The sequence below is a fragment of the Marmota monax genome, unplaced genomic scaffold, assembly GCF_021218885.2.
Source record: "Marmota monax isolate L192 unplaced genomic scaffold, Marmota_monax_Labrador192_F-V1.1 WCK01_AAM20220418_F8-fsc00014, whole genome shotgun sequence".
NCBI classification, from domain to species: Eukaryota; Metazoa; Chordata; class Mammalia; order Rodentia; family Sciuridae; genus Marmota; species Marmota monax.
In genome coordinates, this window is record NW_026695222.1 from 13293210 (window position 1) to 13308372 (window position 15163).

General features: G+C 50.5%; 1 protein-coding gene across 6 annotated transcripts in view; it reads left to right on the top strand.

Annotated features, from left to right (window-relative positions):
- Positions 1-15163, top strand: part of Ttll9 (tubulin tyrosine ligase like 9) — a 56515-nt gene that overhangs the window by 14339 nt on the left and 27013 nt on the right. For 4 of the 6 annotated variants that reach the window (XM_058575696.1, XM_058575697.1, XM_058575699.1 and 1 more), the window contains exons 3-6: positions 90-519; positions 2477-2569; positions 8304-8415; positions 9334-9519. In XM_058575696.1, coding sequence (XP_058431679.1) covers positions 434-519; positions 2477-2569; positions 8304-8415; positions 9334-9519 — 477 coding nt within the window. In that variant the 5' untranslated portion in view covers positions 90-433. The remainder of the gene's footprint in view (positions 1-89; positions 520-2476; positions 2570-8303; positions 8416-9333; positions 9520-15163) is intronic. The other 2 variants (XM_058575698.1, XM_046433972.2) reach the window with 2 other exon arrangements.

Here is a 15163-nt window from a genome sequence, read left to right on the forward strand (position 1 = left end):
ATTCATGTTGCTGAGTCTGATACAGCCCTTTCCTGGATTCTAGGTCCAATCAAACATGCAAAGTTAATTTTTTTTTTTTTTTTTTTTAGAGCTGGGTATCAAACTCAGTGCTCCACATGTGCTTAGCAGGCACTCTACCGCTGAGACACACCCCCCAAATTAGGATAGACTCAGAGCCTGATAAACTGAGCTCTCAAAACTGGGGTTCAGGGTCGAATTTTGGAGCGCCAATAAAACAGGCATTCACTCTGCGGGTGTTGCTCATGGAACAAGCCTCCAGTGCAGTGGGCTGCTTGGGAATTCACCCTAAGGGTACCAGGTAAGTTCTGCACTGATTTTCTGGGCACCTGATGGTGGATGAGAACCTGACCAGGTTGCACCTTCCTGTCTCAGGACGGAGGCATGGTTGAGTGTGGGCTGGGAAGGCAGGTGGATGTACAAAACCAGTGACATCATTTTCCTTTTCTCCTTACAGAATCAAAATTACAAGGGCCATGGATTTTCAAAAGGAAAAGAGCGGTGAGTGGTTCCTCTCCGTCCAATTATTGGAACGAATTTCCTTCCCTTCCTCCTTCCTCCCTTCCCTTCCCTTCCCTCTCCTCTTCCCTTCCATATCACTGGGAATAGAATTCTAGGTTGACTTTTTTCTTTACATACTTGAAAGATGACATTCCCTTGTCTTCAGACTGACATTATTTCTTAGAAGTCAGAAGTCAGTCTCTGTCTCCCCACTCCACCCCTGGCAGTAACTCTTCCTGGCCTCCAGCAACCTGACTGTGCTTTACTTTGGTATGTTTTTTATTCTGGGAGTGGGTATCAGGTGCTTAACCACTGAGCCACATTCCCAGCCCTTTTTTGTGTTTTATTTAGAGACAGGGTCTCACTAGGTTGCTTACAGCCTCACTAAATTCCTGAGGCTGGCTTTGAACTTGTGATCCTCCTGTCTCAGCCTCCTGAGCCGCTGGGATTACAGGCATGTGATACCACACCCAGCTTCTTCACCAGACTTTAATAGCAGGTGAACACTAAATTCACAAAGTAAATTTGGAAGCTCTCCCTCCTTTTCCCTTTTCTGGAAGAGATTGTGTGGAACTGGGGTTAATGTTTCTTTATATGTTTGGGGGAATTCTCCAGTGAAACCATCTGGTCCTGAAGATGTCTTTTTTGGGAGTTTTAAAATTATGTATTCTATTTCCTCGATAGTCACAGAGCTATTTAAATGACCTGTCTCACATTAGGTGTGTATGGTGCCGAGTGCTTTTCGGGGCTCACCCTGTGTGGGTCGTCACATGCAGGTGTGCGGGGGCCTTGGCCTGCTCCTAACTGTACTTTTCCCATCAGCAGGGCCTGTGTCACTCCTTCCTAGGTAATTGTATCTTCTCTCTCTCTCTCTCTCTCTCTCTCTCTCTCTCTCTCTCTCGTCATCTTGCTGACAAATGGTTTTGTTGATTTGATCTTCCCCAAGAATTAGCCTTTTATTTTATTGATTTTTTTTCCTGTTTTCAATTGTATTGATCTCTTCCTCTCCACCAGGCCTCCTATGACATCACCCCAGAGCGAGAGGGCAGCTGGTCACTGAGGGGGTGGGAGAGGAGGTCCAGGCTCTCCACGGGGTCTCCCGGGTGGGGAGGAAGCCCCAGCCTTGTCCCGGGCCTTCTCTGACACCACAGGGGCAGAGGCATCGCTTCTAGACTCCCTGGCCTTTGCTGGCACAAGTGGGGGACGCAGATGTTTTCTGCGGGCTTTGGCTGATGGAGCAGTTGTTCTCTGCCCTGCGTCCTGCTGGGGGGCTCTGCTCTTGTGGCTAAAGAGAGCAGGCTTCTGCTGGGGCTTTATTTAAGACTGTGCCCATTGGCATGTCTGGGTGGCCATTGGCTGGCTTTTTTTTTCTTAGTTACAGGTGGACACAATACCTTTATTTTGTGTATTTATCCTTATGTGCTGCTGAGGATGGAACCCAGGGCCTCACCCATGCCAGGCAAGCGCTCCACCGCTCAGCCCCAGCCCCAGCCCTTGGCTGGCTTTTTAATCTCCACACCTGGGATATGGAAGCCCAAAGAAAACCCAGGGAATTCCCCACCATATGTTTGTTTTATACAGTGGGTTTCAGTGCCCTCGTAGGAGGAATAGGGGAAATGACATCTGCTCCATCTTCCCAGATGGATGTCAGGAAGGGGAGTGTTGCATGGAGTGTGAGAGCTAGTCATGGTGCACGTGGAGCAGCCCGGTCGTGCCCAGCACATAGTAGGCTCTGGACAAAACGCTTGCTGTTTTTTGATGATTCAAAGTTTCTGTAATGCTCAATTTGATTATTTCAGGGATTGTCACGCTCTGATGCTAAACTCTGAAATTCGGGGATTCTGTTTTCGGCATTTCTAGCTGTGGCTTTGATCTTTCTTCCTCCCCCTTTATCCTATCCCTGGAGCGTGCTAGGAAAGTTGGATTCCAGCAAGTGTTTTGTTGCCTTGTCTTGCAGAGAACAGAGAGCATTGATCCGGTTCAAGACTACCCTTATGAACACTCTGATGGATGTCCTGCGCCACAGGCCGGGATGGGTAGAAGTGAAAGAGTAAGACCCCCTCCCTCTCCTCACCCCCTCCCTCTCCTCGCCCCCCTCCCTCTCCTCGCCCCCCTCCCCCTCCTCGCCCCCTCCCCCTCCTCGCCCCCTCCCCCTCCTCGCCCCCTCCCCCTCCTCGCCCCCTCCCCCTCCTCGCCCCCTCCCCCTCCTCACCCCCTCCCCCTCCTCACCCCCTCCCCCTCCTCACCCCCTCCCTCTCCTCACCCCCTCCTGCCTGCCTTGGTTTTTCTCCCAGCCCCCCAGCCCAGTAGCCACTAGGACTTGCCCTAAAGTAGCGCTGACATTTATTTAGCACCCACACTGTGGTGGCCAAATCACTCACACCGTCTCTGTCTCTAATTTAAGCCTTACAACCATCCAATCAGGTATGACAGTGTTCAGGGGTGTTAAGCCAACTGCTTAAGGTCACACAGCACGTAGGTGCCCAGTCTATTTGACTGATGCCGGGGGTGTCCTGTGGCTCTCTGGAGAAACAGAGGGATGCTGGCAGCACAGACCTGCTGGCTTGAGTCCTCCCGGGATGGGCCCAGGTCAAGGACTAACCTAGCTGGTCACTTACTAGTTCTGTGGCCTAGAACAAGTGACTTGACCTGTAGGCCTACGTTTCTGCCTTGGTGCTGGGCCCTGGGGCTGCCGAGGGAGGAAAATAAATATACGACCCCGGCTGCGTGAGGGAGGGGTGAGGTTGGCATGCATGTGCCAGGGACCTGAAGCAAAGAGGCTCTGATGGGCTAGAAGCCCGTCTATCTGGCCCCCGCCCCTCCACTGAGGTTCGTAAATAGGAAATTCCAGGATGGCCAGGAGGCTGAGAGAAATGAGGGGCCTGGCTAGTTCCGGCTCTTTGTTTTGCTTTGCCTTGAGCAAGTCCCTCGTCCTCAGTGCCAAGTGGAGCTCCAGCCCACCTTCACGTTCCACACAGCAGGAGGCCGGAAGGAGGCAGGGAAGCCATGCCAGACAGGCACAGAGGCACTCGCCTGTAACCCCAGCAACTCGGGAGGTTGAGGCAGGAGGATCGCAAGTTTGAGGTCAGCCTCGGCAACTTAATAAGACCCTCAGCAATTTAACGAGGCCCTGTCACAAAATGAAAGATAAAAAGGGCTGGAGAAGTAGCTCAGGGGTAAAGCGCCCTGGGCTCAATTCTCAATACTCCCCTCCAAAAAAAGGCATGCTCCTCCCCCCTGGATGTGGCTCAGTGGTTAAGCGCCCCTGGATTTAATCCCTGGTACCAAAAAAAAAAAAAAGCCCTGCTAGACACTGTAGTCCTTGGTATCCATGATCTCTTTTAGCCATCCCCCCAAAATCTGGGTAGGTGCTACTGTCAATCCCACTTTACCAATAAGAAACCTGGGCACAGAGTAACGAAAATGCCATGTTTCAGAGGTCCCTCGCTTGTAAGGCTAGGATTTGCAGCTGGTGTGCACGTCTGCAGAGTCACAGGCTTGTCCCCGCCCCCCTCAGTAGGCTCTCAGAGAGGGAAGGAAAGATGAGTGAATATTCCGGATCCTGATGCTGCAGTCAGCAGCGAGACTGACTTAAAATAACCCACAAGAAATTAGGAGTCAGCTGTCGGTGGCAAGCTGTGGTACAGGTAGTGAATACAGAGCACTCTCCTTGGGACTTTGGGGACTGTTACAGCAAGGATAATGACGCTGATGATGGCAGCTACCACGGATTTGCCCTCTTTGAATTTCCTTTTTCTTTTTTTTTCCTTTGGTTCTTAACCCAGGGCCTCCCACATGCTAAACACACACCCTTACTACTGAGCTAGACCCCCAACTCCCTTCATTTGCTGTATACTATTCCACTGTATGGACATACCATGCTTTATCTATTCATTAGTGAAGGGGCACTTGGATTGCTTCCACTTTGGGGCTAACAATGCTGCTATGAAAATGCATGTATGAACTCTGAGTGGAACGTGTTTTCTTTTCTCTTGGGAGAAACTCCATCTAGAAGTAGAATTGCTAGGTCATATGGTAACTCTATATTTAACTTTTTGATGAACCGCTGGACTCTATTTTCCATTTCCAACAGGACTGTATAAAATGTCAGTTTTTAGGCATTCTCACCAGTACTCATTGATATTTTTAAAATTTTAGCCATCCCAAGTCGGTGTGAAGTGGCATCTCATTCTGATTTGCTTTTCCCTTGTGGCCAATGATGCTTGACATATTTTCATTTGCTTGTTGGCCATTTGTAAATCTTTGGAGAAGTGACTATTACAACCTATCGCACATTGAAAAACCCAGTTCTTTGTCGATTTATTGTCGAGTTGTAAGTATTCTTTATACCCTTATCAGACACATGATTTGCAAACATTTCCCCTCATGTTGTGGACTTTCTTCATTGTGACTTTGGAGGCACAAAATTAATTTTTGACAAAGTCTAATTTATCTATTTTTTTCTTGGTTGCTTGTACTCTGGGTATCATATTTAAGAAAGCATTGCCTGATCCAAGATCACAAAATTTTACTCTTATATTTTCTTTCTTTTTTAAAAAAACCTTTTCAGTTGTAGATAGACACAATACCTTTATATATGTGGTGCCGAGAATTGAACCCAGGGCCTCACACATGCCAAGCAAGCGCTCTGCCACTGAGCCACAACCCCAGCCCTCTTATGTTTTCTTCTAAGATTTTTTTTTATATTTTTAACTCTTACGTGTAGGTCTTTGATTTGATTTTGAATATGGTGTGAGTTAGGAATCCAACTTTAACTTTTTCAATGTAATTTTTAAACTTTTTATTTGAAATCATTTTAAACTGAAAGCTTCAAAATACAGTTGTCCCTTGGTGACGAGGGGGATTGGTTTCAGGACACAGCTCCTTCTTTTAGCAGCTTCACCCAGTTTCCTCCTCTAGCTGCTGATGTGACCAGTACGTCTGTCCACGCCTGGAAGTGAACAGACACTATGAAGCAAGCAGCGGGCATCGTTGGAATTCCACCAGTATTTTTTACTAATATTCTCTTTCTGCCTCATAATCCATTCCAGGTCCACATTGCATTTAATTGATCTTTATATCCACAAATGTGCCCTTGATACATTCAAAGAGGACTCTTTATTTTACAGAATGTCCCTGGGTTGGGATTTGTCTGACAGGGCTGAACACCACAAAGTGATGCGGTGTCCTCCCCAATGAACTGCATCAGGGGGCTCATGGGCCCAGCCGGTCTTACACTGGTGTTACCTGGGTCGCTAAGTTGAGGTGGTGTTTCTCCAGTGAAGATCAGCTTTTATGGGGGGGGTACTGGGGATTGAACTCAGAGGCACTCAACCACTGAGCCACACCCCCAGCCCTATTTTGTATTTTATTTAGAGAGAGGGTCTCTAAATAATTTAGCACCTGGACATTGCTGAGGCTATGAACTTTGAACTCACGATCCTCCTGCCTCAGCCTCCTCATCCGCTGGGATTACAGGCATGTGCTACCGCACCCGGCTGGGTAGGGTTCTTCTGTAAGGAAATAGTTTTTCTCTCCTGCTTCTTACTTATTTAGTATTGGTCTGGCTCATTGATATCCATCATCTTGAGCAGAAATATCCACTCCTTGATTCTCTAGTAGGGAAACTGAGGCCCAGAGAAGAGGGCAAGGTCACGTAAGAGTCATTGCCTGTGGCAGAACCAGAATAGGGGCTCTCTCTCCTGCATGATGTGGCCCAGTGCAAGCATCAGAGTAGAGAGGGACAGGGAGCTGGATGAGGCCCGGGCGGCCAGCCTGGAATGGGGCTGTCTGGTGACCAAGGGTTTGGAGGGCAGATGGCCATGTCCCCAGGGGGTTTCCATCCGCTACGGAAGCCATTGCTCACGACTGCTGTGTGTGCAGCAACAGCCTGAGAGAAGCTTTGGAGGAGGCCCAGGCCCAGGTTTTCATTCATAACTCAGGATGGAATTGGAAAAGGGTGATTCCTGACTCATGTCGCTCCATTGCTGCCACCACCTGTGTCACCACCTGTGCAGGCATGTGGTGTTTGCTTAGGATTGTCCTCAAGCTGACTCACTCCTTTTACTTAAGTAAAGGAACTTTTATATCGCTATGAAAGCATCTGTGGAATTATGCATTTGTCTTGCTATTGATTTATTTTCCCCCCATTTGACATTAAAGCAGGGACATGGCTCTTAAACTCCTCCTGACCCCAGTACTACGGATTGAACCCAGGGGTGCTTAACCACTGAGCAACATTCATTCATATATATATATATATATATATATATATATATATATATACACACACACACACACACACACACATATTTTATTTAGAGACAGGGTGTTGCTTAGTTGCTTAGGGCCTTGCTAAGTTGCTGAGGTTGGCTTTGAACTCATGATCCTCCTGCCTCAGCCTCCCAAGCCAATGGGATGACAGGCATGTGCCACCACTCCTGGCTCATGTTGGCATCTCTTAGAATTGCAGTCCACCACAGAATTCTCCCACAGTTGGTCATGTTCAGGCCAAGGTCATGGGTCACCCTTCTTGTAGCTGCCCACTTCTTGTTCAGTTTCTGCCTCAAAGTTCCCCAAGATTTTTTTTTTTCAAAACTCAGTCCATTTATCCATAGTAGGGGAAAAAAAAAAGCAGGGAGCAATTCAAACACCTCTTAGTTTGAAAATGGATACACTGTAGTGTGTTCACTCAAGGAAGTGGAACGTGGTGGTTAAGATGACTGAATTAGACCCCATGTGTCAAATAAGGAAGCAGATTGCAGTGGTTCTGGCCAGAGCCCAGTGGCCTCTGTTCAGTGAGCTCCTTAACCTCTCTGGGTGGGCCTCAGTTCCCTCATCTGTAAAATGGGCATAACGACAGAACTTGGAGTTGCTGTGGGGATCAATGAGTTCATATTTGCACAGTACTTAGAACAGCGCCGGGAGGGTGGTGAGCCATAAGGATTAGCAAGAAGGAAGTTGGGAAAAAACACGCCAGACAATGTCACAGGCCATGTCCAGACAGAGGAAAGCCATCCAGACACTGTGAAGAGATGACAAGCCACCAAACCCAGGCTGGTTTTCCTCTGGGGCAGAAAGAGGAGATAGATGCAGGGATATACAGGGACCTTCAGTTATACGTACTTAAAAAAAAAGTGGCATAATCATGGCAGCACTATTTTATTTCCTGATGCCTCTTTTGAGCACCCCAGCTCCCAGCACCTGGCTCCAGTCCCTGGATTTAGTCCATCACTTGATTTCCTGTCCCCCTCTCTGGCATGGTGGTGAAGAACAGGGTCAGAACGTGGCACCTGGTGGAGCCCGGTGGAGTTCTGGGGGTGCCGTGTCTTTGGTGAACAAGGCTGTCCTGTCCTGGAATTGAGGGAATGATCGTTGTCACCTCTTAGGGCCACTCTGAGGCTTAGCAAGAGGGGTCTTTGTGAACTGGGAAGACCTTTCAGGCGTGAGCCGTTCCATCACTTCATACCGTGGGCTGTGGAGGAGGAAGGCAGGTGGTGTGGACAGCTATGCCCCGTGTTGCAGGGCCTGGTGTGGATTGTGACTGGACAGGCAGGCCCTGCCTAAAGCTGCGGCCACTTGGTACCTGAGCTCAGTGTGCCCACATGTGCTAAGGGCTCAGGGAAGGCACAATCTGCCGACGGTGGTGCCCATGGCCTCTAAGGGACTCCTGGTGGACGCACTGCCACGCGCCCTTCCCTGGGCCCCTCAGCTGCATGTCCCGGGGCCCCAGACCCCAGCAGTGCTGAGGCCCTCAGGTCATGACCTTTGCCTCTTCACCCCAGTGAAGGGGAGTGGGACTTCTACTGGTGTGACGTCAGCTGGCTCCGGGAGAACTTTGACCACACCTACATGGACGAGCATGTGCGGATCTGTCACTTTCGGAACCACTATGAGGTGAGCCGGGCCGGTCAGAGGGGACCCAGCCCGCAACTCAAGTTACTGGGTGTGGTGACGAGTAGGAGCTTGTTTGGGAGGGACAAGGACCAGAAGAGAAAAATATAAGGGGATGATGGGGTATATGCCAGGTGGGGGACATGTGGCCTAGGTATCTGGCAAGCTCAATGGTTAGAGGTTGTGCGGATCTAAAGCCTGAGGAGCAGCCTGTTTGAGGATGCAGAATTAAGGACACAGGCTATGGGGGGCAGGCTGGTTTGGGGGTGCAAGGAGCATGAGTCTTGAGGGACTTCAGGGTGCAGGCAAGCTGAGAAGTTTGGGTCTGGAGATAGATTGGAGATCTGGAGGGAACCTGACCTCAAAGAGACCTGGAGGACCAGTGGTGAGGGATTTAAAATGTTAGCGTAGCTGGCGCGCACCTGTAATCCCAGAGACTTGGGAGGCTGAGGCAGGAAGATCGCAAGTTCAAGGCCAGCCTCAGCAATTTAGGCCCAAAGCAGCTTAGCATGACCCTGTCTCAAAATAAAAAATAAAAAGGGCTGGGGATAGGTCTCAGTGGTTGGGCGCCCCTGGATTTAATCCCTAGTACCAAAAATAAATAAAAAATAAAATGTTAGTGTGGCTTAATGGTTAATAAATATAAACTTCCAAGTCAGAAAAGGCCGGATCAAACTCTGGATGTGCCACTTGTTCGTTGGCGCTCTGGGCAACCGGCTGCATTCTGCCCTGCCTCCGTGTCCCGGCCTGGGACGTGGGACAATCATAGACTAGAGGCTCTCGGTCTGGGTTGCTCTGACTGTTCCTGCTATTTTGTGGCCAGAGAGAGGAGGCTGGGGGTGTGCTGGGTGGCAGGGCTGGGGTCAGGAGCTGGGGCCGGGCAGGAGCTGAAGGCTCACCCAGCCTGCCCACCGCTGCCAGCTGACCCGCAAGAACTACATGGTGAAGAACCTGAAGCGCTTCCGGAAGCAGCTGGAGCGCGACGGAGGGAAGCTGGAGGCGGCCAAGTGCGACTTCTTCCCGAAGACCTTTGAGATGCCCTGCGAGTACCACCTGTTTGTGGAGGAGTTTCGCAAAAACCCGGGGATCACCTGGATCATGAAGCCTGTGAGTGCCTGGTGCAGGGGCCTGGGGGAGGGAGTCAGTGGGGATCCTGGGAAGCCCTAGGCACCCGAACAGGGACTGGCTCTGCCTGGGTGATCTGCTAGAAGCACTGACTGCCGTCCCTAAAGGGCCACTTGAGTTCCTTTTCTTGGCAGTGTGTAGAGCCAGTGGCTGTGACTGCTGGCACGTAGTAGGTGCTCAATAAGCGTTTATTGAATGCACAAGTGGTCATCAGGACAAGGCAGGGGTCCAGAGCCCTTCTTCCTAACGTGGAAGAAAACAGTGGGTGAACCAGCCAAGTGCTTTACTGCCCATCAGCCTTGGGGTGGGCCTCACCAGCCCCATTTTAAGGATGGAGAGGCCTGGGGCCTATTTATTCAAGCATCCCACAAATGCTCACTGGGCCTTTGCCATGTGCCAGGCACAGACCTAGGCCCAGGGAATTCAGCTCTCAGCAAGTCAGACGTGGTCTCTGCTGTCTTTGAGGATGGACAATAAGCCAGCAGAGGATACATGTGTTGCATGGTTACGGTGTGCTGAGTGTCCTTAAGGAGAATGGTGCTGGGTGCGGTGGCGCACACGTCTGTAATCCCAGTGGCTTGGGAGGCTGAGGCAGGAGGATCGTGAGTTCAAAGCCAGCCTCAGCAACGGTGAGGTGCTAAGCAACTCAGTGAGACCCTGTCTCTAAATAAAATACAAAATAAGGCTGGGGATGTGGCTCAGTGGCCAAGTGCCCCTGAGTTCAAACCCCAGTACCAAAAAAAAAAAAAAAAAAAAAGGAGAATGGTGTCAGGAGAGGGAACAAGTGGGGGAGGGACCTCCCCAGCCAGGCAGCTACTCAGAAGTGAGAGACTGAGATCTGAGGTCAAATTTGGTTCAAACACTAACCATCCCACTTACTGTGTGGCCTCAGGCAGATTACTCAACTTTGCTGCGCCCCAGTTCCTCGTCTGCAGAGTGAGAAGAACTGTGGTACCTATTGCATAGTATTGTGCAGTAGACAAGTTAATGCATATAGTACCTGCTCTATAAATGATAGTCATTATTGAGACTATAAGAATTAGTCCTGATCTCTGAGCTGAAGGATGCCTGGGAGTCAGCCTGGAGAAAGGCGGAGGTAGGGAAGAACATTCCAGCAGAGGGGACTGCATGTGTGAAGCCTTGCTCTGGACAACCCTTCCAGGGTCAAGAAACAGGGCAAGATGGCGCTCAGCCCTTCCTTGTGCCCGGGCTACCCTCTCGGCCACATGCCACCTGTTAGTCCGCTTTTTCATTGTTGTGACCAGATTACCTGATGTGACTTGGAGGAAGAAAGGTTTATTATGGCTCATGGTTTCAGAGATTTCAGTCTGTGGTCAGCAGCCCTATCGCTCTGAGCCTGAGGTGAGGCAGAATCAGACTATCACACTGGTCAGATGCAGTGGCTCACACCTGTAATTCCAGCAGCACTGGAGGCTGAGGCAGGAGGTTCCCAAGTTTAAGGCCAGCCTCAACAACTGAGCAAGACCCTTTCTCAAAATAAATAAATAAATAAATAAAATAAAAAATAAAAATAAAAAGGTATAAGGATGTGGCTTGGTGGTATAGTTCTACTGCACTTGCATTAAAAATGTGTGTGTGTGTGTGTGTGTGTGTGTGTGTGTGTGTGTGTGTGTGTGAATGAAGGCTGTGTCAGAGGAAAGCTGCCTAGCTCATGGCAGTCAGGAAGGAGAAAGGAGAGAGAGGAGAGGAGGCAAGGGACAAGGTATCATCCCCAAGGGCCTGCACCAGTGACCTACTTCCTTCAATATGCCTGTAGTTACTACCACCTCTCCGTAGTCCATTCAAAATACTAATCCATCAAATGGATTAATCCACTGATGAGACCAGATCCCTCATGATCCAATGGTTTCCCAAAGCCCCACCTCTGGACATTGCTGCAGAGATTTTTGGGGGACATTCCAGATCCAAACCATGACACCACCAAAGCCTCAAAGGGCATCATCAAAGCCCCTTGAGAAGGCCAGGCTTCGGGAAAGGAGCTGGGTGTGAGGAGGAGTGAGCAGCCTTCCCGTGGAGCAGAAGAGCGTGGCTCAGTGTTGGCTGGCGTGGACGGAGTCAGCTGGCATGGGTGCCTGGAGGGGGACCCAGTGCAGGGCACAAGGGATGCCTGATGTACCCAGACCCTCTCACCACCTCTGCGTCCTGGGAGGCACGGTGAGGCGGCTGGGGCTGGAGGAGTAGGGATTAGGCAGATGAACAGTGACACCCACCAGGGACAGAGTCGGGCTCCCAGCATTATCCTCTCAGACAAATGATAATTTGTGCTAATTGGGAATGAGCAATTGCATATTAGGTTGATTCCTTTCCCGGCCCACGGCCTTTGTTAGCGGCAGACACAAGACAGCTGTAATTAAGGGGTGGCATCTTGGTTGTGCGTCTTCCGCCCTGAAGAGAAGAGGCGCACTGCACTGTCTGTGGGGGAAGAGCGGTGGGATGTGGCTGGCGGGGAGTAGCGACTGGGCGGCTGGAGGGTGCACGCTGGTGGGCGTGGCCGGGGAGAGTAGCAGGGCTAGTGGGCGTGGCCGGGGGCCAAATTCTGATCCACCCCTTCCCCCTGCGTGACCCCAGCAGGTTTCAGCCCCAGCCAGTCCACTTCCTTGTCTGTAAACCGGGACTGAGCGGACGTGCCCGACGGGGTAGTGGAGAATTCAAAGAAGCTGTGCATGTTATACCCATACATCGCCCAAATTCTATCAAGGGCTTGGCGTTAGGTGCCCAATAATTGGCTCACTTTTCTTGTTCTTTCCAAGAGTCCAGGAAACACCCCTCTTCTTCTTGCCGCTGGGAAGCACTAGGGCAGTGTTTCTCAAACTTTCTGTGTCCCCGCACCCCCTAGGGATCTAGCTAACATGCAGAGCCCAACTCAGCAGATCTAGGTGGGGCCTGAGAAGCTGTGTCCAGGGGATGCCATCACTGCTGGTCCCTGGTCCCCAGGTGATACTTTGGTGAGGTTGGAAAGAAGCCGTTCCCAAACTGGGGCACGACAGACTCTGGCAGAGGCCGTACATCGCGTCCACCTGAGTGGCTGACCCCGGAGGCCTGGGCAAACCTGTGAGCAAATATGTGCTGCCTGTCAAGTACCCCCGGACCCCATCAGCCTGTGCAGTCTGCAGAAACCGAAGCCCGCAGGGTGTGTGCCGGCGCTTAAGGAACTGACTTCTGCAATACTGTGAGGGCCACTAGTCCAACATGTACAGTCCAGGCCAGCAGACTGGCAGCTCAGGCAGGATTTCTTTGTTACAGTCTTAGGCAGAATCTCTTCTTCTCCAAGGAGCCTCGGTTTTTGCTCTTAATAAGCCTTCAAGGGCTGGTTGAGCCCGGCCCACATGGAGGGCACTACCTCTACTTAAAGTTACTAATTACAGATGTTACTCACATCTGCAAAAAAAAAAAAAATCTTCAGAGCAACACCTAGACTAGTGTTTGACCAAACAACTAGGCAGCAGAGACTCACCTGGCTGATGCGTAAGATGAAAGGTCACACCAGGTCTGAGGGCTCTTCTGCTCCAGCGGCACTCTGAGAACCAGAGGCCTGGAGTGTTAGTTCTGGATCTTATTATTTGGATACTACTGGGGAGAAGGGAATGTTAAAAGGTAGAACACTACTTTAAATTTGGGAAACAGACGTCCCCTGGTTCCCTCTGCTCTTCCCATAAGGCCTGTTGTTGTGACCTAGTTGGTCCTTGTCCACTCACAGGCAGAAGTTCTCAGGGGGTTGCTGTGGCCAGGCCAGTCTCTGGCAGCCCTGTCCTTCCAAGTCTTCCCTGAAGTTTCCCTGGAGCCTGTGACCCTTCATTTTCCTCTGCAGGGAGGGGTGGCAGAACAGCCAGGGAGAGGGCAGATTGGATCAGAAAGGCAGAGACAGCATTGTCCCCCATTGCCGCTGTTCAGGGACCCTCTTCCTATGGGGCTGGAGCCCAAACCATCTCCCAGCTTTGCTGTCAATCTTGGAGAGAATAAGAATAAACAGATCTGACCATTAAAGTCCAGCTTAGGGGTTAGGGTGTGGCTCAGTGGCCACCTCTTGCTGAGCACCTGCAAGGCCCCAGGTTTGATTCAGAGCAAAGGGGGAAAAAATGTCCAGTCTAGTGTAAAAAGCACATGCATGAACATCCTTTTTCCCACCTGAGCACTCTGCTCTCCCTGCAGCTTTGGCCTGTGGGGTGTGGGAGGTGGCAGGGCGCAGACCACATGGCCCACTCCCACTGCTCCCACCTTTCTGTGGTGCTCGGTGGTCAGGGACCAGCCTGTCCATCAGTCTGTGTGTCCACCAAGCCAGTCTAGCCCTTTTCACAGGGCTGTGGGTATCCTTGGTGACCCTGGGCTGTTTTTTTCTCAACCCACCAGCAGGAAGAGCCGCATTTGAACATACAGTTACACTGTGTGCACCAAACAGAGCATCTCAAACTGTTCCGCCAAACCCTCTCAGAGTTGGGATGCTTTGGTCAGCAAATAGTAGAAAACCCAACCAATATGGCTTCCTGGAACAAGAGGGTGGGGCTTCTGAACTGTTTTAATGCCTCGGACCTTTTGACATTTGGTGAAATATAAGAACAGTGTTCCTATGTAAAATGGCATTAGTGAGGGGCTGGGGTGTGGCTCAGTGGTAGAGCACTTACCTAGCACATGTGAGGCACTGGGTTCCATCCTTAGCACCACATAAAAATAAACAAACAAAATAAAGGTATTGTGTCCATCTACAACTAAAAAAAAAATAAATCACACTATTGAGATCTGATCAACATAAAATCTGCACACATTTGATGTACATAGTTGAATGAGCTCGAACCTGAGTATGTACAGTACATATCCATGAAAGACTAGTTTGTTTTGTTTTTTAAGGTACTGGGAATGGAACCCTGGGGTGCTCTACCACTGAGCTACATCCCCAGCCCTTTTGATTTTTTTAGTGAGACTCTGTCTCACTAAGTTGCCCAGAGGGGCCTTGAACATGGGACCCTCCTGCCTCAGCCTCCCTGAGTGACTGGGATTACAGGCATAATCTAAACATGTTTGATTACAAAATAACACAACTAGGGCTGGGGCCGGGGCTCAGTGGTAGAGCACTTGCCTAGCACACGTGAGGCACTGGGTTCCATCCTCAGCACCACATAAGAATGAAATAAAGACATTGTGTCCACCACCTACAATTTAAAAATAAATATTAAAAAAAAACAACTATGTTGAAAACTAGGTATGTGTGTTAGTTGGGGGTCCCCCAAGAAATAGATGACAAACAAGACTCTACCTGCCAGAGCTTAGCCTGTGAGAGAAAATGGGGGAGGAGCTGGGAGAGGCTGGGGGAGTTGTGGGACCTCAGTGAAGGGGGAGGCAAGGAAGGAAGGAAGGGCTGAGGGGAGGGAGGAGGGAGGTTGAGTGGAACTTCCTAGCAATGAGCAGCCTGAGCAAAGTCCAGCCAGACCTGGGAGGCTTCATGCTGTCAGAGAAGTCCCCTGTGCCTCAGGAACCAGCCAGTCATTGGTTGGGAGCAGCCTCTGGACAGGAGGTCAGGATACAGCGCCTGTCAGCAGGCGGCAGCTGGCGCCCTCAGGGCCTTGCTCTCCTGCAGCTGAAGGTCTGTGAGGTGTGTTCTCAGGGCTGCCAC